Source organism: Botryllus schlosseri, chromosome 11 (genome assembly GCF_051294905.1).
Source record: "Botryllus schlosseri isolate E-star chromosome 11, Bs_hap1, whole genome shotgun sequence".
Lineage (NCBI taxonomy): Eukaryota > Metazoa > Chordata > Ascidiacea > Stolidobranchia > Styelidae > Botryllus > Botryllus schlosseri.
Genome location: NC_137246.1, coordinates 5,573,215 through 5,600,447, shown reverse-complemented (window position 1 = coordinate 5,600,447; position 27,233 = coordinate 5,573,215). Strand labels below are relative to the sequence as shown.

Here is a 27,233-nt window from a genome sequence, read left to right as displayed (position 1 = left end):
CATTATATGACCAACCAAACACTCCCATACCACTTCTCACGACAGGCCTTTTTTTACCAGTACTCCAAAGCAGGGTTGCATTTAAAAGGAAAATCAAGGTCCTTGTTTAAAACTTTTTTTTAGCCGCGACGTCATTAACCGGGACTACATCGTTATGCAGCATTTTTACGGTCAGCGGTCATCATCATCAGAACACCCATTCTGTACCAATGACACATATCTACGTGCAAAAACTTTTGAACCAACGACGATTTCGAGGTTTAAAACGCCGTCGGTTTCAAACGCACCTGGTAATTTCAATGTTGTATGAAACCAGTGTGTTTGGTGTTATATATTGGCGCCAAGCAGGGGAATAATTTTATGACTGAGTTATTTCAATAATAAGGGTAACTATATATATTACTATTAATTCCTGATCCTCTCTCCGCCCATATAATCAGACTTACTGGTAGAGCTGAGGAAGGCCGTTTTTATTAAATACTTTCTGGCAGATTGTTATTTCGTGACCTCTCATCTGCTATATCAGTGGTCGGGAACCATTTCTGTCTGAAGAGTCATGTTTGCCCTATATTTTCCATTCTAACTACAGAAGAGCCATACATGTCAATCAATTGTTACGTTACAATGGAAAAATCTGTGACGTCTTGATAGTACAAATTTTAACTCCCTACATGGGATTAATCCTGTGGCAGCGCAATTCATCGTAAATAGCTGAGAATTTATGATAATTGATAATAATATAATATAACTGTAGCACTGATTCCAAAAATCTAAATATTGATCGACTTCTCAATTCGGGGGTAACATAAACGTTGCACCACACGCCTACATTTTAACGGCAGTACTAGAAAGCTACTTATCAATGACGAACGTGGGTGGCAAAGCGTTGTTGGTAATTTGGATTTGTAATTGGAATGTCGCTTCCAAGGCAGTTCATTTCTCGGCGTAGATCAGTGGTTCCCAACCTTTTTCCGTGGCAGGGTCAAATTTAGAACTGCATAGTACGGTCGGGGCCGCACGAATACCAGGGCAATGAAAGGGACCCGAAATAGTCACCATAATATGAAAATTCGCAATGTTCCGATCATTCGCTTGGCGGCATTGGCCAATGTGTTGCCGCGTTCCCGTTGTTCAGAACAATCAACCTTTGCTGGCTATTTCGGAGTAGTTTTATTGCCTTGGCGAGATTTTAATTCGTATTTTAGGAATCAGTGCGACACCTCCTTTCGATAAACACCGTCATATCAAATTATTCGGACGCTTGGGTCGCGAGCTATAGGACTACCAATTATGTTGTTTTTTGCCGGCTAAGCAGTACTCATCTCGGCGTATTTAATCGTGAGTCCCGTGTTGCGCATCTATCGGTAAATTAGTTATCAATACCCAGTGCCGTAACAGCACTTCGTCAGCCCCCCCCCCCGAACGTTGCTCCAGGCTAGATGGCTGTTTACCGATATTTATCATCTAAATCGGGTGTCCGATTTAGGCAGCTTCTATCGACTAATCGAGCCAAGCGCGAGAAATTTTTATAATTCATGATTGAATCGGTCAATATAATCGGGAATTGAAAATATATTGGTATCAATTTTATCCTTTCTCTCCTCACATAATCAGATTGACCGGTTGAGCCGAGTGAGTTGTATTTGAAAAGGTGGGACTACTCAATAATAATTAAACATCTTCGGGCGTATACCCGTTGGCAGGAACGAAACAGCACTTCGTCAGGCCCCTCAAAACACGTAGGTCTTGAGCTCCCATAGGGTGATAAACCGCCCCCTCGTCCCGTTGTTCGCATCTGCCACGAAATCGTGATCACCATTTAGTGAGCCAGCGCGGAGCGCGAAAATTTTCGATAATTCCAAATAAAATACGTCTGTAAGATCGGGAATTGCATATATATTGCTATCAATTACTTGTCCTCTCTGCTCACGTAATTAGATTTACCGGTAGAGCTGAGTGAGGTGACTTGAAAACTGTAGGGCCCGTATATAATAATTAAACATATTCGGACAGGCGGGCCCGTTGGTACGACTTCGTTACATGATGTTATTTCGTGACCTCCAGTCTGCTATATCAAAAAATATAGAATCGCCCAAACGTACTAAACTAAAAGATGCACACGATCTCAAATTGGTAGTTCTTCACTGGCATATAATTTTTCCCTGCGGGATGGTAGCCTATTTGTCTCGTGAGGTTCAGATTGCCAAGACAGGAATATTCAGCGCTGGCCATTTAGGAGCCTATCGTCAATTATACCTATGTATTTTGTATATAGCCTACATAACGAAGTTTCCGGTCAGCGTAAGGGCAGTCCTTTTCGGCCAAGGATTTCTCGCTGTCGATCGTTCTGGCACACTTCTTGGAGTCGTATGTTATATGGCCTAAAGCTTTATATGTCTTCGTGCGTCGTGACGCGGTAATGGCCAACTCCGATATGCCCACTTCTATAAATCTTGCGTATTTTATCTTGGTGGAAGAGTATCCAATAATGAAGGTACTTGGAAACTTGAAATCATGCCCAGCGCGAAAATGTTTAGAAAAAATTGCATAAAATTTCATAAAATACTCTATAATTCATGCTATTTCGCTAAATCGAGCTCGTTCCACCCAATTGGGGGACTTGGGTGTGGCAGTTACGGTCCTGTCAATCTATATCTATAGGTACTGCTCGTTCAACTGGAAAGTTAGGTCACATTGCATTGAAACAGCAGTGACGTAATATTAGCAGTCTACTCACAACTTTCCCGCAATCCTAATTGAAAACTCTAGACTCCAAGCCAAGCAAGAGTATTTTATAAATATAATTTTTTTTTTCATATATCGATTTCTCAATATTTTTGTGGGGGCCGCAGAAAGGCTAGCTTGGGGCCGCGGTTGGGAATCACTGGCTTAGATCATTAAGTCAATGTGCATTTGAAAACTAGATTGTAATATAGGCGTCCCCATGGCATGCTATTCTCTTTGATTTTTAACGTGTGGTGCCATCCAAGATTACGCAGCGCTCGATGCCGGGTACATCGAATTCGCGAGTGATATTAGTCACTGGCGGTACAGCAACTTAAATTTGAGGATTTTGTAAAGGGGTCAAAGCCCTTAACCCTGGATACGCCACTGTCTTGACCTCTCAAATACATGTTTATGCTGCCACGAGTATAATTATTCTAGCCGTCAATAAAATTTAGCAACAAATTGCTGCAATATCGATAAAATTAAGTACAAAATTGAAAATAAATCAAAGAGCCATATCTTATACCCAAAAGAGCCATAGGTTACCAACCACTGTGCTGTATAGTCAATATATTAAAGGAGGAAAAGAAAAACTGATTTCATGAGATTTACACATTTCCAAATCAGCATCTTTTCCTGTGCGGGCGCCCCGGGTGGCATTTGTACTGTCGGGCTCAGATTCGAAGGACATGTCCACTCGGTGCCTGTCATTTAGTCGCCAGTAGTTATATAGATCGGTCGTGACCTGGCAGGGGTTCTTATGGCCCGCTCGCACGCGGCTGGGAAACTCGTATTGGCACGCGGCTCCTTATGTCTTATGGGCCCGCTCGCACGCGGCTATTGCGTCTTATGGCCCCTCTCGCACGGTAACTCTTTTCAGTATAGCGATCGCTCGCACGCGGCTGGGAAACTCGTGTTGGCATGCGGCGCTTATGTCTTATGGGCCCGCTCGCACGCGGCTATTGCGTCTTGTGGTCGCGCGGTAACCCTTTTCAGTATAGCTCGCACGCGGCTTCGTTGTTGGCATGTCGTACTTCGTGTTGAATATGTATCAAGTAAATAGTCATGTGATTGGTCCTTAGGTAATGTGTATATTCCAAATTACGGCGAGTACGACAATGATATATCGTTATTCTTCTGGACGCGGCGATGATTCGTACTTTCAGGTATCTCTCGCGTGGTGTTGAATATGCACGAGTCACCAACAATAACCGCACAAACGGAAACGCGGCTTGCAAGAGGATTAAGCAGTGCGTGCGACAGACGGCGATTCGAATATCAACAATAGTCGCGTTCGCAAACTAACACTTCAAAAAGATGTGAAATATTTGTAAAATCTTACGATAGCTCGTGAACGGCCATCACTTCGGCATATCAATCTATCACTCAATACACAACCGAAGTTGAATTGTAATTGAATGCGTAAATTTATCACCTCGACATCAAAATTCGAAAACAACAACTTGATGCTTTATGTTCTCACTCTAATTTCATGATAAGTGTAATAAGTGCCGAATAACAGATACACCACCGGCGAGACTTGAATACCAACAAATTGTCACTTATTTCTATTCTAGCCGTAATCCTTTGTGAAGTTAACGCTTATTCAAAAAGGTGTGAAATATTTGCAAAACCCCGCGATCACTGACAAGATAATGTCTCGGACATAACCATCTTTCACGACTTGGTGTCATAACCATACCGATCGCTCACGCGGTGAAATTTTAGTAATCAGTTTGTCACAGAACTTGATTTCGCTGGTAAGATTTAACAAGTAACGAATAACAGACCGCCAGTGTCGGTAACTTGAATAGCGACAAATTGTCACTTATTTCCGCTCTAACCCTAATCCTCTGCGAAGTGAACGCTTATTCAAAAGGGTGTGATATAATTTTAAAACCCGACGACCACTCACCGGATAATGCTTCAGACATAGCAATCCCTCATGTCGCTCACAAGGTAATATTTCGGTAATTAGTTTGTCCCAGAACCATCGCAGACGGTGATTCGAAAACCAACAATTTGTCACTTGCCCGCGATCGCTATATGTTTCACGCCTCTCGAATAGTGGCTGACTTTAGTTGCGTGATAAGATCCATGAAAATATTCAATCGATGTGCTAGTTTGTCAACTTGAAATGTAACTCACTACACAAATCAAGTTGAATCGTATTTGAATATATTGATTCGACCCAACTCAAATCCTATTAACGCGATCTGTTGAATCGAACGTAACCTGAATATTACTGACGCCAACATTCACCCCCATCGGATCATTCACACATTCCACGCCGCTGTTTTAACACTTATAGAATCAATACCAACTATCTCTGACCCGATAATATTCAATCATTTTGGTAATTTGCCAACTTTAAATCCATTCGCGGGATGTACTAAAGGTAAATCCAAATAATCCAGAATGAAATATTTGGACTTTGACATTGTGCGAATTGAAATAGGTTTGACAAACATGACTACCAACTTTGATCCAGTCACATTTCAAGATTATACTTTGAAACAATCCTTGAAACTGACAACTCTATTCACGACTGAGTTTTCCGTTTATCAAATAGAGTTTCAGTAAATACTATCGGGATATTTTAATGTGTTACTACACACAATAGAATCAATCAATGAAATAACACCTGTTGTAAATATTTCTAACTTGACAACCACTTGTGCATACCGCGATCGACTTGTGACGCGATGAGTTAAATCGGAATATTTCAATCTATTTGTCGAAACCTTGAACAAACTATCGGGTTATTTTTGTTTCAATCGAGTGAACGGAAATAGTATTACATCTCGACATCTCGCCATCTTACCATATTCAAAGAGTCAACCACGAAAACATTGTCAAGTAAATCCGTTACCCTACCAACTCAAGCAGTTAGCCAAGCATACACGAGTCCATACAAACACTAAAACCTAAAATCCATAACAAGTTCGGATGTATTCGTATCCCTACGCATCTTTTTTAATCAACTTGAAAAGTCGTTACTATTCTGTAGGATAGAGGGATTACTACGCGGTATATTCTGCAAGACAAACTAATTACTACTCGGTATATTTTGTGAGACAAAAGTAATTACTCTTTGGTACAGGGGACTTGAGCTTAACATAATATGTTTGAGTATACGAGATTTGAAAGTCTGATCGACGTAGTTGCGACTTCATTTCTTACAATCGAACGCTGGTGTTACATTGAAAGTTATCATGCTGTAAACATAAGGATTGACACATCGATTTAACATATGTAATAGTTGATCATGACTTGATTATTAAATTATTCGCGTTAATTAGACCCGACGTTGTGTTGAAAGTTATGACAGCAACAAACTTTTCAGTACCAATGTTATTAACATATTAAGCTGTAAAACTATGCGTGTCTGAAATGTTCTTGAATGGAAAATTATTCCACCTTGGTACATATCACCCTGCGTATCGCGGATATCAGAAAATATTTTACAAATGTAATTGTCCCCACTAACCAAGACTAAAGATGAAACAACAATTTCCTTTGTTAAACAATAACCGGTACAGTACTTTATCATCGTAATCAGCAGTGAGAATTGAAACACTTTCGCACATTATCCGGTATCAAGATATCACACTAGGTGAATTGACATACCGCCGCTTACATAATACCTAATCCGTTCACACCATTTCACATACTTTGATCATTACAAAAGTAAATTGGAATATGTTTGCTAGATGCATTCAATTCAGTTAGAAATGTCTGGTGCACAACAATCGTAATATCAAAAAAGTACTTGCTACACTGTTATTTGCTAAACGTGTTTTGCATTGTTCATTTGTAGTATTGATTGTTCTTGAACCCTCAAATAATAATTCCCGACATGAAACCAAGCCACTGAAAGTCGTTACCATCACGAAGAAACAATGTGTACGATGTTTGTCAAATGTATCCTACCTGGCCACCAGAAAACAATTTTCACTCACTCGAAATGAAACCAATGTGATGGTCTCCATTCGGTATTTTGTTTGTGTCAAATACTTTACAATGATCACATTTGAGTGGTTGAGGTTTACATCATCAAGCTGTTTTTTGTAAATCAAGATTTCGGTAAACTTGTAAATGTATCGTTTAACTAACCGACATTTAGTGATTGTTGAACATACGACTTCGAAATACTGCGTTGATCGTAATTTCCATCATCGTGATAATCGAAGTACATTTCTTTCGAATTCGTAACAACCGACTATGACATGATAAATTTTTGACAAGTTATGCTTAGAAGATTGGTTGCATATCGCGAAAAATAATATACCACTCATATTGATACTGTTACTCCATTGATCGATATTTTCAAACGAGTAAAATTTATTACTTGAGTTTCTCCGCTTAATGTAAATGCAAACTCAGCCGTCTTTTAACATCACAAAGGCATTGATAAAAAGTAGGCAATCAAACACAACACTTTGTACGACACTAATTATTGTTCCACACATCTCATTTCATACTAAGTGTACACGAAAGATATTCACGACACATGAAAATATTCGCTCATGCTACGAACATACGCAATGATTGGTGGTGCTTTCAAACTGTTTCGATATCACAAGAACTTTATTGTCTGAATGGGTGTTCATGTATCTTAATAATCAAATAGTTCAACACAGAACTAGTACTAACAGAAACATCAGAGAGTTGTTTACACAAAAGTTTGTATGTGTACAGTATGCGAATACCATGTGTAAGTCCAGCGCAATTGTGGTATCCATCCGAGTTTAGTCAACACAAACGGAGCCACGTAAACTTTCGTGAAAGAAAAGCATACCCACTTCCAGAGGGTTATGTCAACACCATAGCAGTAAATCAGCTACTCCAACAACAAAGTACATATGTTTTCTAGTCACGATCCTTACATTTTTCACATAGATCAATCTACTTTGCTAACGAAAAGTGCTGAGTCATCACATGATCGCCCTCACAACAAAACAGCTAGTAGATATTATCATTCAAAATATTCCTAACCCTTTACACACCAGTGACAAATCATACAACGAATATGTTTTGTGGGTCGAATTGTTGTTCAGTGTCAAGTCTACCTGTTGAAACGTACATTAAAACAGCGCAATTCAATTAAAACCACGAATCTATTTTCATTTCCTCACAAACTGTCACATACAGAAAAATAAATTTTATTCCACCAAAACATACTTGTAACCAATCGCTTTCATTAAACACACAACACCATAAAAGTATTTACTTTCTACAACATAGACATTCCGATGCAGTCAAGAAATAATTTTATTAATCGAAATCATCGACTTCTGTTTACGGCGTTAGTGTGTGCATGTCATACATGTGGGATCCGTATTAAAATGGACACGACACGACTGAATGTAAGGAGATAGAAGTCTATCGCATAGATTTACATGTGGTCTTCGCTACGGTTTCAAAAAACTAATCATCTCTTTTGCATTGATCGAGACCGAGCAAGTTAGTTAATGGCCATGATTGTGTTTGTCATATGCGAATGATAGGGTTACTGTCAAATCTACATACAACAACCTTCTGGCACTCATAATAGCAATTTCATTCTCTCCCTTCGTAATTGTAGACTCACGACAAGTATATTGTACAACTCGACAGCTACGTTTAACAACACCAACGACACTAAACATACGATACCTACCCAAGTAAAATTACCATTTTCACCTGGAGGTCAGTCGTTACCAGAGTAAAAAATACCATTGTCCTTTGGAGATTTATCGTTTACTCAGAGTAGCAATACATTTTCACTTGGGGGTCTATCGTTTCCAAGAGTAACAAGCCCCCTTTCCTTTAGAAACATATTTTTTCCCTGGGTAACAAACCTTTATCACTTGGAAATATATTTTTTTCCCTGAGCAACAAACCTTTTTCACTTGGAAATATATTTTTTCCCTGAGCAACAAACCTTTTTCACTTGGAAATATATTTTTTCTCTGGATAACAAACCTTTTTCACTTGGAAATATATTTTTTCTCTGGGTAACAAACCTTTTTCGCTTGGAAATATATTTTTTACCTGAGTACCAAACCTTTTTCACTTGGAAATATATTTTTATCCTACAGCAACAAACCATTTTCACATGGAAAACTACTTTTACCTAGAGTAACTAATCATTTTCTTTTGGAAATATATTTTCTCCCTGGGTAGCAAACCCGTTTCGTTTGGAAAACTATCATATACCTGAGTACCAATACCGTTTGCACTTGGAAATCTATCTTTTCTCTGGGTAACAATACCATTTTCGTTTTGAAAACTGGCAACCACACCCGATAATTTGATATTTTTGTATATTGTTACAACGGGCAGTGACAAAATATACACCAACAACGACTCCGATACATTTGCGCAATCGCATATTTACTTGTGTTGGTGCATCCCATCAATATCATCGGTTAACCACATACAATATGCTCTTGTACACAGAAATGCATGTTTTGGAAAATTGGAAAATAGGCTTCGATAGTTCTGTGATGTCCGGGTTCGTGCTTTGGGTTTTCCAGAGTCAAAATGTCTGAATAAAACACCTCCTTGACGATGGTTGGTATGTGGATAACGGTGTTCGGAAAACGGTTGGATTTATGTCACCCATCGCGATAACAATTCCAGGTCGAGTTTTCCCCGCATGTTTACTATATTGTGTCTTTATTGATCAATGTATGTCTCAACATTCAGTTTGAAATCGGAAACTCTGATAAAGTATGTAACCGGATCCGGATATCAACTTTGAATCGATAAACCAATGAACAATATTCAAAGTAAACATGTTACACCCTGTGTTTCCACGAAAAAATACCATCCAGACATACGTCGCGCTTGTTTGCCCACACCAGTATACGCGTAAATGGAGGTGTGTGACATTGCAAGCAATGTGTTGGTATACAAACATCGGGGAGTAATCCTTCGATCCACAGACATTATCATAGCCGGTAATTTTGATGCAGATCGAATGTCATCACACCCGATAACAATACCAATAAGCCACATTGCAATGACTCTTGAGTCCGCGCTATGACATCGATATTTCGACACCGTTCCCTGATTTATTCGAAGGTGTTATCGTGTTGTAACATTACAAGATAGTCATGACCCTATCTGCAGACGGACCACCCAGACCAATTGGATACATCGGTCAATATCCGTCGTGTTGTCGACACCGAAGTTTTCTGCTGATACTGCAGCGTTTGACCAATGTGAACTATCGAAGTACGGGTGCTCGAAATGATTGCGATCAGTCTTTCACTAAATCACGATGCATGGATATCGCTACTCCCACATAACGACTCCAAATAAATATCGTGAACAGTGATTCTGCAAATCTCGGACTGATACTGTGATCCAATAAGGTGTGTTTCTGTGGAATGAAGACTGCAATCGTACACCACAATAGAACACTACCTCGTGATTTCACACGCAAGCATATTACACACCAGTGGCGGCTCGTGACAATATCGGGTGGTGGGGCAAGGGCTGCAAGCGACTTTTTATCAAGATGACGTCACAATCGCGTTTTCCAACGTAAACAAGTAACTTAATGATGGTACGGTAACATGAATTTCCCGGCAACAGTGATTTTAACGTATGTGCCACGAGACTCGAGAGGTCCGCCGGTGAGCTGTGACTTGAAGTATGGGAACTGCGTAAACGGCGTACGGAAAAAAGATTCAACACGGTTCATGTTCGCACTAGGCCTGACTAATTATCTGCAGAAATGGAAATGACTATAACTCGAGAGATAGCGTAAGCCTAATTGGAAAGGTCAACGAGTTCGGACAGATACGCAATTGTTATCTCATAGATTGGGCCTGTCATATTGAATCCAAAACATCATTCTGAAGAACTAAGAATAGCAGCCTCGGAAATTCGGTCTCGGTACAGCATAGAAGATTTTGGCCTTGAAACTGGAGACTGTAACACGACACATACGGCTTTATTACTGTCTATAGGTCTGCTGCGAAATCGCCTTCGAATATATATATTACCGAATAAATACGTGGATGAAAGCCTTAAACTTAGTACACTGTTACATGACATCATCGAGAAGTGTCCTCATGGCCCTTTTCGGTATGGCACACTGTCAAAATTAATGCGAACAGACCAACACCGAATTTTACGTAAAATTTACTGAGGAATAGGCTGATCAAGTGATCAGCTGTTAGCCGCCATCGAAAGCTAAATAGCTATCGCGCTTGAGGGGGTTGTAAGCAAATGGCTTGACGGCCACAATTTCACGGTGAAATTGACATTGGAGGATATAATATCAAAGTAAATATTTGAATGGAATCTGAGAATGATATCATCATCTCAGTTAACGTTACCGCAGATACAACGGCTTTTGCGTGCTATCCGCAATGCGTTGAAGGCTAAAGTGTCAGATCGGAGCGCATCTCTACCATGCTCGACCTTGATAACGAAATTACTGCCCTAATCATTGAGTGTCAACCTTGAGACTTGGCATAGCGTTCGATATAAAAATCAAGACATACTGTTCAAAAGCTTATGACGGATCTAGGTAAGGAGCATCGTTAAAATCAATAGAGACCAATACCGGCTTTGCGTATAATCTGTTAGCGATAAATGAGAGTCAGCTCTCACTCGAATTAGGAAACGAAATTACCACTAACACAGTTCAGTGACAAACTTTACACTTGGTACAGCGTTCGATACTAACGTTAAGACTTACCGTGCCAAATGTCATAACCGATCTCAGTATTGAACATCGTCAAAATCAATGGATTGGATACCAATACCAGCTTTTGAGTAAAATCTGTTTGCGATACATGAAGGATCAGCACACACTCAACTTCGGAAACGGAATTACTACCCTAAACTTTAAGTAAAAACCCTGAAACTTGGGGCAGTGTTAAATACCACCATCACGACATGACATACCAAGTTTCAAGAGTTTTCATGGTGTGAAACACCATCAAAATCGACCTATACCACCAAAGGTCGATTAAACGCATATGACGGTAACCGAGTTCAGCTATAGATACGATTGTTACATCACACCTTAAGGGCCCAGAGCTAATTTGCCCCGGTTGCTCGGTCATTTTATGAATAGGAGAGAGTAAATTACCGTTTCTTTATTGTGCGCGGCTTTGAGAGAATAGACAGTGAAAGCTTGTTATGAGCGCTACCGGGGCATGCCCCGGCTAGGCATTCGCAAAGCAAAAACACAGAAGAGAATTCGATTTTCGTAGAGACTTCGCTATATATGGGCATTTACAAGCGAAAGGACAAGAAGAATACGATTTTCGCTGTGGTTTCGGTATATATAGAGTGGTGTGCGTCTATAAATGGTAAAGAATTGTTATTGAAGAGAATTTTAGGTGGGGCAATGCCCCAGTTGCCCTATAGGACGAGCCGCCACTGTTACACACTTTCGTAAGGGTCCAGTTCGTCCGGCGACATTTCGAAACGGTCATCGCCACAAGAGATCGAGGTTGCGCTCGTCATATCGGTAACATTTTGACACTGTCATCACCACAAGGCTATTGACGTCGTTTCGGTTGGTCATGTCAATCCGTTTCACAATCCATCGTTTTTCAACTCCCCGCACCATAGTGTTACGACACAGACAAGAAGCGTCGGTGGAAATAATAAAATACGGAAGGCACACTTTGGTGTTATTAGACATGGATTTTACACCTGACGAACCTCACATTCAAGCGATGCATTGGAATGGTGCTTGTATTGTTGACGTCAAAGGAAAACAAATGTATCGATTTATTGGTATCGTACATATCCAACAAAAATCTGGGTATATGATTGTGCACGGTTCGCATATTTGACTCTGAACGCTCTTTTGGTATAGGCTGTATAGTCCACTTTCACCGTCGTGTGAATAACCCATGTTACGGTTCCATGTTTGTGTGTCTGTATGTCATGCTTCAGATTGACTCAGAGTCATTGCTATGTGTCTTATTGGTATGACATTGTTATCGGGTGTGCTTGATGACATTCGATCTGCATCAAAATTACCGGCTATGATAATGTCTGTGGATCGAAGGATTACTCCCCGATGTTTGTATACCAATACATTGCATGCAATGTCACACACCTCCATTTACGCGTATACTGGTGTGGGCAAACAAGCGCGACGTATGTCTGGATGGTATTTTTTCGTGGAAACACAGGGTGTGACATGTTTACTTTGAATATTGTTCATTGGTTTATCGATTCAGAGTTGATATCCGGATCCGGTTACATACTTTATCAGAGTTTCCGATTTCAAACTGAATGTTGAGACATACATTGATCAATAAAGACACAATATAGTAAACATGCGGGGAAAACTCGACCTGGAATTGTTATCGCGATGGGTGACATAAATCCAACCGTTTTCCGAACACCGTTATCCATATACCAACCATCGTCAAGGAGGTGTTTTATTCAGACATTTTGACTCTGGAAAACCCAAAGCACGAACCCAGACATCACAGAACTATCGAAGCCTATTGTCCAATTTTCCAAAACATGCATTTCTGTGTACAAGAGCATATTGTATGTGGTTAACCGATGATATTGATGGGATGCACCAACACAAGTAAATATGCGATTGCGCAAATGTATCGGAGTCGTTGTTGGTGTATATTTTGTCACTGCCCGTTGTAACAATATACAAAAATATCAAATTGTCGGGTGTGGTTGTCAGTTTTCAAAACGAAAATGGTATTGTTACCCAGAGAAAAGATAGATTTCCAAGTGCAAACGGTATTGGTACTCAGGTAAATGATAGTTTTCCAAACCAAACGGGTTTGCTACCCAGGGAGAAAATATATTTCCAAAAGAAAATGATTAGTTACTCTAGGTAAAAGTAGTTTTCCATGTGAAAATGGTTTGTTGCTGTAGGATAAAAATATATTTCCAAGTGAAAAAGGTTTGGTACCCAGAGAAAAAATATATTTCCAAGTGAAAAAGGTTTGTTATCCAGAGAAAAAATATATTTCCAAGTGAAAAAGGTTTGTTGCTCAGGGAAAAAATATATTTCCAAGTGAAAAAGGTTTGTTGCTTAGGGAAAAAAATATATTTCCAAGTGATAAAGGTTTGTTATCCAGAGAAAAAATATATTTCCAACTGAAAAAGGTTTGTTACCCAGGGAAAAAATATATTTCTAAAGGAAAGGGGGCTTGTTACTCTTGGAAACGATAGACCCCCAAGTGAAAATGTATTGCTACTCTGAGTAAACGATAAATCTCCAAAGGACAATGGTATTTTTTACTCTGGTAACGACTGACCTCCAGGTGAAAATGGTAATTTTACTTGGGTAGGTATCGTATGTTTAGTGTCGTTGGTGTTGTTAAACGTAGCTGTCGAGTTGTACAATATACTTGTCGTGAGTCTACAATTACGAAGGGAGAGAATGAAATTGCTATTATGAGTGCCAGAAGGTTGTTGTATGTAGATTTGACAGTAACCCTATCATTCGCATATGACAAACACAATCATGGCCATTAACTAACTCGCTCGGTCTCGATCAATGCAAAAGAGATGATTAGTTTTTTGAAACCGTAGCGAAGACCACATGTAAATCTATGCGATAGACTTCTATCTCCTTACATTCAGTCGTGTCGTGTCCATTTTAATACGGATCCCACATGTATGACATGCACACACTAACGCCGTAAACAGAAGTCGATGATTTCGATTAATAAAATTATTTCTTGACTGCATCGGAATGTCTATGTTGTAGAAAGTAAATACTTTTATGGTGTTGTGTGTTTAATGAAAGCGATTGGTTACAAGTATGTTTTGGTGGAATAAAATTTATTTTTCTGTATGTGACAGTTTGTGAGGAAATGAAAATAGATTCGTGGTTTTAATTGAATTGCGCTGTTTTAATGTACGTTTCAACAGGTAGACTTGACACTGAACAACAATTCGACCCACAAAACATATTCGTTGTATGATTTGTCACTGGTGTGTAAAGGGTTAGGAATATTTTGAATGATAATATCTACTAGCTGTTTTGTTGTGAGGGCGATCATGTGATGACTCAGCACTTTTCGTTAGCAAAGTAGATTGATCTATGTGAAAAATGTAAGGATCGTGACTAGAAAACATATGTACTTTGTTGTTGGAGTAGCTGATTTACTGCTATGGTGTTGACATAACCCTCTGGAAGTGGGTATGCTTTTCTTTCACGAAAGTTTACGTGGCTCCGTTTGTGTTGACTAAACTCGGATGGATACCACAATTGCGCTGGACTTACACATGGTATTCGCATACTGTACACATACAAACTTTTGTGTAAACAACTCTCTGATGTTTCTGTTAGTACTAGTTCTGTGTTGAACTATTTGATTATTAAGATACATGAACACCCATTCAGACAATAAAGTTCTTGTGATATCGAAACAGTTTGAAAGCACCACCAATCATTGCGTATGTTCGTAGCATGAGCGAATATTTTCATGTGTCGTGAATATCTTTCGTGTACACTTAGTATGAAATGAGATGTGTGGAACAATAATTAGTGTCGTACAAAGTGTTGTGTTTGATTGCCTACTTTTTATCAATGCCTTTGTGATGTTAAAAGACGGCTGAGTTTGCATTTACATTAAGCGGAGAAACTCAAGTAATAAATTTTACTCGTTTGAAAATATCGATCAATGGAGTAACAGTATCAATATGAGTGGTATATTATTTTTCGCGATATGCAACCAATCTTCTAAGCATAACTTGTCAAAAATTTATCATGTCATAGTCGGTTGTTACGAATTCGAAAGAAATGTACTTCGATTATCACGATGATGGAAATTACGATCAACGCAGTATTTCGAAGTCGTATGTTCAACAATCACTAAATGTCGGTTAGTTAAACGATACATTTACAAGTTTACCGAAATCTTGATTTACAAAAAACAGCTTGATGATGTAAACCTCAACCACTCAAATGTGATCATTGTAAAGTATTTGACACAAACAAAATACCGAATGGAGACCATCACATTGGTTTCATTTCGAGTGAGTGAAAATTGTTTTCTGGTGGCCAGGTAGGATACATTTGACAAACATCGTACACATTGTTTCTTCGTGATGGTAACGACTTTCAGTGGCTTGGTTTCATGTCGGGAATTATTATTTGAGGGTTCAAGAACAATCAATACTACAAATGAACAATGCAAAACACGTTTAGCAAATAACAGTGTAGCAAGTACTTTTTTGATATTACGATTGTTGTGCACCAGACATTTCTAACTGAATTGAATGCATCTAGCAAACATATTCCAATTTACTTTTGTAATGATCAAAGTATGTGAAATGGTGTGAACGGATTAGGTATTATGTAAGCGGCGGTATGTCAATTCACCTAGTGTGATATCTTGATACCGGATAATGTGCGAAAGTGTTTCAATTCTCACTGCTGATTACGATGATAAAGTACTGTACCGGTTATTGTTTAACAAAGGAAATTGTTGTTTCATCTTTAGTCTTGGTTAGTGGGGACAATTACATTTGTAAAATATTTTCTGATATCCGCGATACGCAGGGTGATATGTACCAAGGTGGAATAATTTTCCATTCAAGAACATTTCAGACACGCATAGTTTTACAGCTTAATATGTTAATAACATTGGTACTGAAAAGTTTGTTGCTGTCATAACTTTCAACACAACGTCGGGTCTAATTAACGCGAATAATTTAATAATCAAGTCATGATCAACTATTACATATGTTAAATCGATGTGTCAATCCTTATGTTTACAGCATGATAACTTTCAATGTAACACCAGCGTTCGATTGTAAGAAATGAAGTCGCAACTACGTCGATCAGACTTTCAAATCTCGTATACTCAAACATATTATGTTAAGCTCAAGTCCCCTGTACCAAAGAGTAATTACTTTTGTCTCACAAAATATACCGAGTAGTAATTAGTTTGTCTTGCAGAATATACCGCGTAGTAATCCCTCTATCCTACAGAATAGTAACGACTTTTCAAGTTGATTAAAAAAGATGCGTAGGGATACGAATACATCCGAACTTGTTATGGATTTTAGGTTTTAGTGTTTGTATGGACTCGTGTATGCTTGGCTAACTGCTTGAGTTGGTAGGGTAACGGATTTACTTGACAATGTTTTCGTGGTTGACTCTTTGAATATGGTAAGATGGCGAGATGTCGAGATGTAATACTATTTCCGTTCACTCGATTGAAACAAAAATAACCCGATAGTTTGTTCAAGGTTTCGACAAATAGATTGAAATATTCCGATTTAACTCATCGCGTCACAAGTCGATCGCGGTATGCACAAGTGGTTGTCAAGTTAGAAATATTTACAACAGGTGTTATTTCATTGATTGATTCTATTGTGTGTAGTAACACATTAAAATATCCCGATAGTATTTACTGAAACTCTATTTGATAAACGGAAAACTCAGTCGTGAATAGAGTTGTCAGTTTCAAGGATTGTTTCAAAGTATAATCTTGAAATGTGACTGGATCAAAGTTGGTAGTCATGTTTGTCAAACCTATTTCAATTCGCACAATGTCAAAGTCCAAATATTTCATTCTGGATTATTTGGATTTACCTTCAGTACATCCCGCGAATGGATTTAAAGTTGGCAAATTACCAAAATGATTGAATATTATCGGGTCAGAGATAGTTGGTATTGATTCTATAAGTGTTAAAACAGCGGCGTGGAATGTGTGAATGATCCGATGGGGGTGAATGTTGGCGTCAGTAATATTCAGGTTACGTTCGATTCAACAGATCGCGTTAATAGGATTTGAGTTGGGTCGAATCAATACATTCAAATACGATTCAACTTGATTTGTGTAGTGAGTTACATTTCAAGTTGACAAACTAGCACATCGATTGAATATTTTCATGGATCTTATCACGCAACTGAAGTCAGCCACTATTCGAGAGGCGTGAAACATATAGCGATCGCGGGCAAGTGACAAATTGTTGGTTTTCGAATCACCGTCTGCGATGGTTCTGGGACAAACTAATTACCGAAATATTACCTTGTGAGCGACATGAGGGATTGCTATGTCTGAAGCATTATCCGGTGAGTGGTCGTCGGGTTTTAAAATTATATCACACCCTTTTGAATAAGCGTTCACTTCGCAGAGGATTAGGGTTAGAGCGGAAATAAGTGACAATTTGTCGCTATTCAAGTTACCGACACTGGCGGTCTGTTATTCGTTACTTGTTAAATCTTACCAGCGAAATCAAGTTCTGTGACAAACTGATTACTAAAATTTCACCGCGTGAGCGATCGGTATGGTTATGACACCAAGTCGTGAAAGATGGTTATGTCCGAGACATTATCTTGTCAGTGATCGCGGGGTTTTGCAAATATTTCACACCTTTTTGAATAAGCGTTAACTTCACAAAGGATTACGGCTAGAATAGAAATAAGTGACAATTTGTTGGTATTCAAGTCTCGCCGGTGGTGTATCTGTTATTCGGCACTTATTACACTTATCATGAAATTAGAGTGAGAACATAAAGCATCAAGTTCTTGTTTTCGAATTTTGATGTCGAGGTGATAAATTTACGCATTCAATTACAATTCAACTTCGGTTGTGTATTGAGTGATAGATTGATATGCCGAAGTGATGGCCGTTCGCGAGCGATCGTAAGATTTTACAAATATTTCACATCTTTTTGAAGTGTTAGTTTGCGAACGCGACTATTGTTGATATTTGAATCGCCGTCTGTCGCACGCACTGCTTAATCCTCTTGCAAGCCGCGTTTCCGTTTGTGCGGTTATTGTTGGTGACTCGTGCATATTCAACACCACGCGAGAGATACCTGAAAGTACGAATCATCGCCGCGTCCATAAGAATAACGATATATCATTGTCGTACTCGCCGTAATTTGGAATATACACATTACCTAAGGACCAATCACATGACTATTTACTTGATACATATTCAACACGAAGTACGACATGCCAACAACGAAGCCGCGTGCGAGCTATACTGAAAAGGGTTACCGCGCGACCACAAGACGCAATAGCCGCGTGCGAGCGGGCCCATAAGACATAAGAGCCGCATGCCAACACGTGTTTCCCAGCCGCGTGCAAGCGATCGCTATACTGAAAAGAGTTACCGTGCGAGAGGGGCCATAAGACGCAATAGCCGCGTGCGAGCGGGCCCATAAGACATAAGGAGCCGCGTGCCAATACGAGTTTCCCAGCCGCGTGCGAGCGGGCCATAAGAACCCCTGCCAGGTCACGACCGATCTATATAACTACTGTCGCCTATAGTAATTGTATAATTGTATATTGTACAGATGATGTATATATCGTAAGTATCGGCCGACATGCAGCAGTCATTTTTGGTCAAAGATTATGTTTTGTAACACACGTGCAGGTTGGCCGAAACTTCATTTGTCTTCATGAGTCGTGACTCGTTATTGGCCGGCGCCGAAGTGCCTATTTTTATGTTTTTTTAGGGAATTGGGAGAAAAATTTCAAGTTGAATAGTTCTCACAAAAATATTGTATAATTTCGGTAGATTTGTAAAACAATTTTGTGCCCTATTCTAGCTCGCCCCCCCACCAATTGCGTTGTTTGGGGTGCGGCAGTTACGGCTCTGCAAGCATGTATCATGATGATAAGTTTTATAGATAAACTCAAAGCCTACGTCTTATATAGGGACTGTGTTGCCACGTCTCTTAGGTATGGTTATCAGTCGTACCCAAAACAAGGAATTTATGGTACTATAGTCGTACGGGCGTGGCGATACGTCTTTTAAACGTAAGCAAATTTGTAAACTCTTCAACGCACAACGAAGCAGGATTCCATGAACATTTAACAACGATCCTTTTATAATGGTTTTAAATTCGTTTCAGATCATCGTGTTTTGGTCAATTGCCTTTGGAACTCGAAACAAGGTGCCAAGTCCAAACCTTCAGGAATGTGGAAATTGTGACATCACCTATAACAGATCGCTTGTGAGAATTATTTCTATACTGACTTGCGCCGAAGCATCAATAAATGCTATGGGTTTACTCAAAGTTGGAACCTACTTCCTAAATGACGATATCGAAAAGGCTGTGACAGAGTGAACTCGATGAAACCTTGGGTCTGTCAATAAGACCTCCTTCGTATTTATATTTATGCTGGTTATAATAGGGTTACAATATTTTGGGAATCTGAAAAGAGGACCCTTTTTAAAATAATTTCAGACTTATAATCCTGGAGTGAAATACGAAAATCATGGTCAACTTTTCCCGAGTTTGTGGTCGGTTGACCAAAAAAATGGTATTTTTTTTGCTTAAGTCCCAAAAAACCGCCGCACCGTTACTTGAGCGCTGATTTCCTATATCTCAGTCCACTTTTCCCGTACTTTAACCTAATTATCCAAAAAAGCGGGCAAATGCTCTTAAAAGAGGACATATGGTAGGCCCCTAACCCTAGGTTATAGGTGTGATGTGAAAATACTTTTCATGGCCTAGATGTGTATATAAATAGAAAAAGGACAAGCAATGAAAAGGAAGTCGCATGTATCGTTACCCGAAATCGATATATTACATCGTGGTACGGTAATTTCAAAAGCAGATCATTCATTCCGTAAAATCTGCTTGTGCTTGCCTTGAGTACGGACCAGACACGCTCTACAGCTGCAAGTAGTTGAGGTCCGTCATAATCTGTTCAGCGATGTGTCCTTCTGTAAGTCGTGCGTATCATATGGTCATCGCACCAGTGTCGGGATCAAGTCACTACCTTCGAGTCACGTGTCATCTCGAGTCATTGCACATTTTTACTCGAGTCAAGTCAAGTCAATCGATTTTCGAAAGTTACTCGAGTCAAGTCAAGTCACTCGTTTTTTGGAGGTGACTCCAGTCAAGTCGAGTCAAGTGAAGTCACGAGTCAAGTCACAAATCAAGTCAAATCGAATTTTCGAAGTATGAGTGATGATGCAAAGTCATTACATTTTGCTAAATGTGTGAAAGACAGATTAATTGGCCATTTGTCTGGAATCAAATAACGAATATAAAGTTAAATATTCATGCACGAAGGCGTTGTATCGCTCACGCACACGTTGACGTTCTAATAAAATTCTTGAGTAACTGTATAGTTACATGCTACAGTCTGTTATTATCAGCCTAAACAGAGGATCGAATACGAAGCCTCGAAAAGTTGAAACAAATCTGTATGGTACAGTGTACGTCCATCTATATATCCGTGTGAATATAAACGCATTAACTATGTTTGTTCGATTTAAATTAGAAAAGGGGGTTGGTAAAGGTGAGCACTGCGCACTGCACAATGTAAGCACTGAGTCGTCTAAGAACAAAGATACGTTGCTATTAAATTAATCTACTATGGCAACGTAAGCTGTGATCGTTTCGTTTGCGGTCAATTTATTTGTGATGTAACAATGGAGGATCAGTGAAACGTACAACTAGTGAATGACTGGTTGTTCTCACAAGTGACTCCGGCGTATCGCGAACAATCCGAACATACATAAGATAGGGTGCTTAATCGACACCTTAACTTGATGACTTGAAATTGACTCGTAAATTTTGCTCCGAGTCACGAGTCAATCCACATTTCTGAAGCTCCGAGTCAAGTCAAGTCAAGTCATTTTTGCAAAGTGACTCAAGTCAAGTCAAGTCATACGAAAAAGTCGACTCGAGTCTGACTCGAGTCATCCCAACACTGCATCGCACGACGTGGGTGCATCTATGTTATGGACCTACTTATGCGCTTTCCATTCCGAGTCGTTGAATTTTGCGGGGCAATGGCCTCAATGGAATTGATGCACGGTGATGATGCATAAACGTGATCCTCACCATATCTCGCGGTCTTGGATGAGTCAAAGCGTTTTCGTATTTTGCAAAATCGCCCCTAGTGGGCGACAGCGCCCACTTTGGGAACCAGTGAACTAGATTATTAAAGGTGGTTTGCTTCCTTGGATAAGCTTGAGCAGCGATCTGTTGTGTTCTTACAGATCAACGACAGCAGGACAGGGGCGGTTTTGTACCATTTCGACTCCGTAAATGCATCTGATATGCCGACTAGCAGGCAAGTTACATGCTATGCACGTTATGTATCGACTCCCGACAATCGACGAATAATAGTTTATTGAACGACATACGCAGGAATCCAAACCATCTACATATATTCTGGACTATGGAGTCTTCGGCTACTTTGAAAAATTATCATTACACCCTGGAGACCGAAGACAAATTTCAGATGAATGCTACCATGACTTACCGGTAACGTTTGTGGTCACATATCCGAATTACATTACATATTCAGTACTCAACTCACTCATGTTGCATACAATCGATTGGATGGTGCTAAATTAATATCAGCTGGTTTTGTAATATTTACTGGAAATCTTGTTGTGCTGACTAAATAAAAAACATTGCACACTTTTCAGGATACTTCTGTGGTGTTGACTAAAAAAAGGGCATCACTATGATTCGACTCTCGCTCGAATGTCCGTTTTACCTATTTCCCATCATTTATGCCTATTTTTCAGTTTGCCCTGTCCATTAGCCTAGCTGTATAATCCGTACAGTAGGACGAATTGCCAAGAAGGAGGATATAAGACGTACTCGGGGGATATTCTCGTTTTCAATTTCCTGACAAAGGAGGACATATGGTAACCCTAATATATATAGGCTATTCGTGATCGCTTGGTGAACGACTACATCATAATCAGCCAGTCTGAACGCACATGGATTTACCACTTTACCCGATTTTTTACAATGGAATCCAAAATTGCTAATGTCGAATGAGCTTCGTTGCACTGATCGACCCTGACATCAGGTACACCGTTATTGACTAAATATGTACCGATAGTACACTACTTTAATCATGCTCCTGCTGTGCTCTGAGTGGGTCGGATTTCATGACACTGTTATGTCGATCCTCCCACCTGCGTATACCATTAGGATACCTATCAGCATATCATATTTCACTCAATTGCATTTTGGTGGTGTATGCGATATTGATTTGTAAGGTTGTGAAATGACGATTTGCTCGCTGACAATTTTGACGTAGCGTCATATAAACAAAATTCGACCACCATAACACATGTCTATAAACTACACATCTAATACATTACTATGTGGCGCATAAAATGACCCGTGCATCAACAGAGTCTTAAAATAACAAAACCATTAAAACATAATTTTCACACAAAACGAAAACATTATAATGAATGCTCACAGCAAATCAGTGTGGCTTCTGCAGATCCCTTTCAGATACCTGTTCAAAAATGCGAAGCCTCATCTCGGAAAGTGTCATCGTTAGGGTAATTATTTTGACAAGTCCAAATCTTGTGAAAATTGTAGCGTTAGTCCAGAAAAATGTCAAAATTGTTTACAAAGTCAAAATGATTTTGCAACCTGCATTTCGGTTGTATCGTAGATGTTTGCACTGTCGGTGAACTTATCATTTGACATTTTACATCTTGTTATTGGTCTACCGTTGTCTACATTGTCTGCTTAGTGTGAATCATAGACGGTTAAATGAAACAAATAGGCCAACATGGTGTTTACTCAACGCACCGCAATATCCTAACTGAAGCAAGACTGCGTGGGCATCGGTCCTTATATCAAGAAGCGCATGATGAAAAATTGTGATGTGGACGCATAACTTCAGTGTTGCCAGCCAACAACTGCTGCTGCTGCTGCTGAACGTTCTTTCTCCATTCTTGGCAAGCTACTTAGTATAGACATACACTTTCTACCCGAGAATGTAGGAAAGTATCTTTCGTTGTACTATTTTGCAACCTGCATGTTGTTTGTATCATAGATGTTTGCAATGTTGGTAAACTTATCATTTGACATTTTGCATCTTGTAGCCTACTTCATAGGTCTACGGTTGTCTACATTGTCTGCTTAGAGTGAATCATAGACAGTTAAATGAAACAAGTAGGTCGACATAGTGTTATGCTCAACGTACCGCAATATACTAACTGAAAGTTTTTATTATTTCTACCACAATGCATAATGTATCTACTGGAATTCTTCAAAGGTCCAGATTTCGTTAAAATAAAGTTTATTCATGTGCAAATTTGTCAGTAAGTTTATTCAGGCTTAACCACTTCCTAACGACAGACAGTTCCAACCAAAATGAAGATAGTATAACATTATGTGCGAAAACACCTAATTTACATACATGAGGACACAATTTAGTAAAAAATTTTAAGGTCAAAAAATGTCAAAATCATCGATTTTTTCAGGACAAAATGTTCCATTTTAGGTCAAAACAAATCACCTTGGCCATCGTATTGTTCGGTCGAAACGCAACAGTATGACACCAATCGCTAAATTACAAATGAGCCTTCAAATATTGGGAATAGAATTGTCATATCAGAAAGACGGGGTTACGATTTCGAACCCCAAACTCCCCTACGTACGCCATTGCACACGACGCGCCCCCACAACCGTCACAATTCCACCATAGTGATCAGGCCTATAATTGTATGCAACCCATGATATCTAAGGCCGGCGCATCATCACGAATCATATGTATGGGTTGAGTCATGACCATGGTTGACTGTGTCACTTGACCTACGCGGGACCCCTGCGACTGACTCGCAGAACCCCTAGTGTTCCGTGGAACACCTGTTAAGAACCACTGTTTTAAAGTCATTCCATGAAGTAGCCTAGCCTAGACTTGACATTCTTCGATCAGAGTGTCTTTTTTCGCATCCACTTGGGATAGGCTGGCCATTGTGTGTACGAATACGCAAATATCGACAAGGATTACAACCACCAGCATAGTTGTAACCAAGTTATAGGGTTCTGAGTCGCAAGTCAATTTGACTTTGATAGTTTTGAGTCAAGTCGAGTTATTTTCAATTCAACACCGAGTCAAGCACGAGTCCAAGTCCGGAAGCTACAAGTCGATTCCGAGTCATGCTGTGATGACTCGAGTCCGAGTCCAAGACATAGTGTTTACTGTTCAGTATGAAATTAACGGCAGGTTCAACTCATTTCGGTGACACTCTTTGGTGATATCGAAGGCCTCCAATTCATGTTTATTCAAACAGATAAAATACAGGTTCTAGGCCTTTATTTAATTCTCGGTCCTAATATACGAGACTTGAATAAGTCATATAGAATATATCGAGTCTTGACCGAGTACAGGTCGAGTGAATGAGAAATTGCGACTCTGGTCACTATACAAAATATTGATATCGGTTGATTCAAATGCCCGTTTGTCTTCTTATCACCTATTGATTGATGCACTATACAGTTTATAGATGTTATTAGAATCTACGGGTCGTCACAGCATTCATTGCCTGTGTTATAGGAATGACTGATGTAACCTCTCTCCATCATCGACAGGACATATGGTTTGCTTTTCGTGTGTTTGCTCATGTTTGTTCAAACCCACTCACTTAATCCATTCAGTGATTACTCATCTACAGCCGTTATTGAGCAATGTAGGGCCTATACACCCAAAGCAATTCACTACGATGACTTGAGTACTCAGATACGAATCGAGTATCAGCTGTAATGATTCGAGACGAGTATTTAGAGACGTTTTTTCGTGTACTAAAATTATACCCCGCTTTCCACTAACAGTTTATCGACGAGATTTATAGTTTCTGTGGATAAGAATTGGCATAATTTTATTTGTAGCCGCTTATTTGCACTTTCCACACCATCCATACTCGATTATTCGTAATTCGCAGGCTTGATTCCGATTTTCTTACGGGATACGGAGGCGGAGAATCATTGGGCAAGCTGGTCGGAAAGAATAGCTCCATATATCAGGAAATCATGAAGCCAAAATCGAAACTGGCGGTGGCTGCTATATCTGACTGCACAGTCACGCCGGGCGCCCGCGTGCGTCTCTCGCTAATAAAGCAATTGCAGTCGAAGGGGCTGACAATAGACGCTTACGGAAAATGCTTCTCGAACTTTATCGATACAAACTTGCTACATGAAGTTATACCTCAATATAAGTTCTACTTCGCCTACGAAAACTCGTATCACTGCAGAGATTATATAACGGAAAAGTTCTTCGTTAAAACGTTGTGGTTCGGTACCGTGCCAGTCGTCTGGGGAGCTACAAAAGAAGACTACCAAGCTATCGCACCGCCTGGATCCTTCATCTTGGCGGAGGAATTTGAATCTACAAATCATCTTATCGACTATCTGAAATTTCTGGATCAAAACGACGAGGAATATCTGAAATATTTTAGGTGACCGGATGTATTTTTAATTATGCACCGACTTTTTATTAATTTTTAGAAACAATACGTTGCGGCTTGCTCCGGTGTCGACAGTATTATCGTACTAGAATGTGATCGAACTTTAGCGTCTATTTTGACCGTAAATTCTGGAGTCATTTGTAAGGTGAACTTACATATTTTCCTAAAGGCAGCGATCGCATATTTATTCGCGCTAAATCGTGCACAATGATTGACCATTAAAAAGCAGTGTTTCCTTAAGCAGGAAACGAAGAAAGTTATAAGCTGAGGTGGTCAAAGTTGTATCGCTGGTACTCAAGTAGAAGTAGAAGTAACGGCGTACATTTCTACTCAAGTTCAAGTAGAATGATTTCCATGTGTATAAAAGTACGAATTCCAGACTAAGCAATGCCTAAAAACTGAAAACCATATAGTAGAAATAGGAGTGTTTGACTTGTAGAGGCAGGTCGACTAGGCAAAACCTACTTCGTAGTGAAAAGTATAGTAGTATATCTTTACTGACCGCCTCCAGAGGTAAGAATATAGTATGGAGCCCCCATTCCAACTATATAATCAGCAGAAACAGATTCATACATCCTATATAGCAGGGTTGGTTTTCCTAACCTATGGGGTCGTTTGCTTATTCTCTGGGGTCGCGGAGACGAAAATGAAATACCAATTACTATTACAAGAATACCAATGAAGCGGAAGCTATCGGCGGCAGATTTTTCAAAATAGAAGAGAAATCGACATGTGAAGAATGCGAACCCGCAGAAAAAGGCATTAGATCAGTCGAAGCGTCATATTTTAAAGCGACACCTACTATAACTTAGCGAAGATTAAAGTGTCGGGAGTATAGAAATCAATCGTACGTTAATTCTTCCATTCGGGAAAACTACAAATGACCGATAGTGTTATGTGTTAATAGTAGGCCTATGTTACATGCACAGGGGCTCGGCGCGGCCGAATAATATCACGATCTGTGTTTTTGATGACGCAGAATTTCACGTAGCAGTACTTGACTACTTCGATTGGAGATGTAGAGAAATCGTTCTAAAAGTCCTATGAAAGTTAAAATAGTCTCGATTGACGGCGGTTGACGAACTCTTATTATTTTTATTAGTAAAATCATCACAGCACAGGTTTTGTGCGCCACATCTATAACAGCAATTTGCACTAAAACAAATAGATACAATATCGCTCAGTCTTAGCGGCACTCCAATATGAACATTCAATATCTGGAGCTAGCCCACAATGTCCATGATGCATATACGTTATTAGCACAGGCGTACACATTTAGTTGCATGTATCAGCTATACTATATAAATCGTCCTGGAAAGTTCACAACTGCACAATTGTTATTAA

The 27,233-nt window shown here is 39.5% G+C and overlaps 1 protein-coding gene across 7 annotated transcripts in view; it reads left to right on the top strand.

The window, feature by feature from the left end:
* LOC145450960 (4-galactosyl-N-acetylglucosaminide 3-alpha-L-fucosyltransferase FUT6-like) overlaps positions 1-27,233 on the top strand; it is a 241,142-nt gene that overhangs the window by 11,368 nt on the left and 202,541 nt on the right. For 2 of the 7 annotated variants that reach the window (XR_013918648.1, XM_080329453.1), the window contains exons 3-6: positions 19,555-19,656; positions 21,660-21,733; positions 21,811-21,927; positions 25,368-25,880. The exons of the other annotated variants lie outside the window; for them this stretch is intronic. Coding sequence is in view for 1 of the 2 variants with exons in the window: in XM_080329453.1 (XP_080185579.1) it covers positions 19,555-19,656; positions 21,660-21,733; positions 21,811-21,927; positions 25,368-25,880 (806 nt within the window). In the remaining variant the exon portion in view is untranslated. The remainder of the gene's footprint in view (positions 1-19,554; positions 19,657-21,659; positions 21,734-21,810; positions 21,928-25,367; positions 25,881-27,233) is intronic. 7 annotated transcript variants of the gene reach the window in all.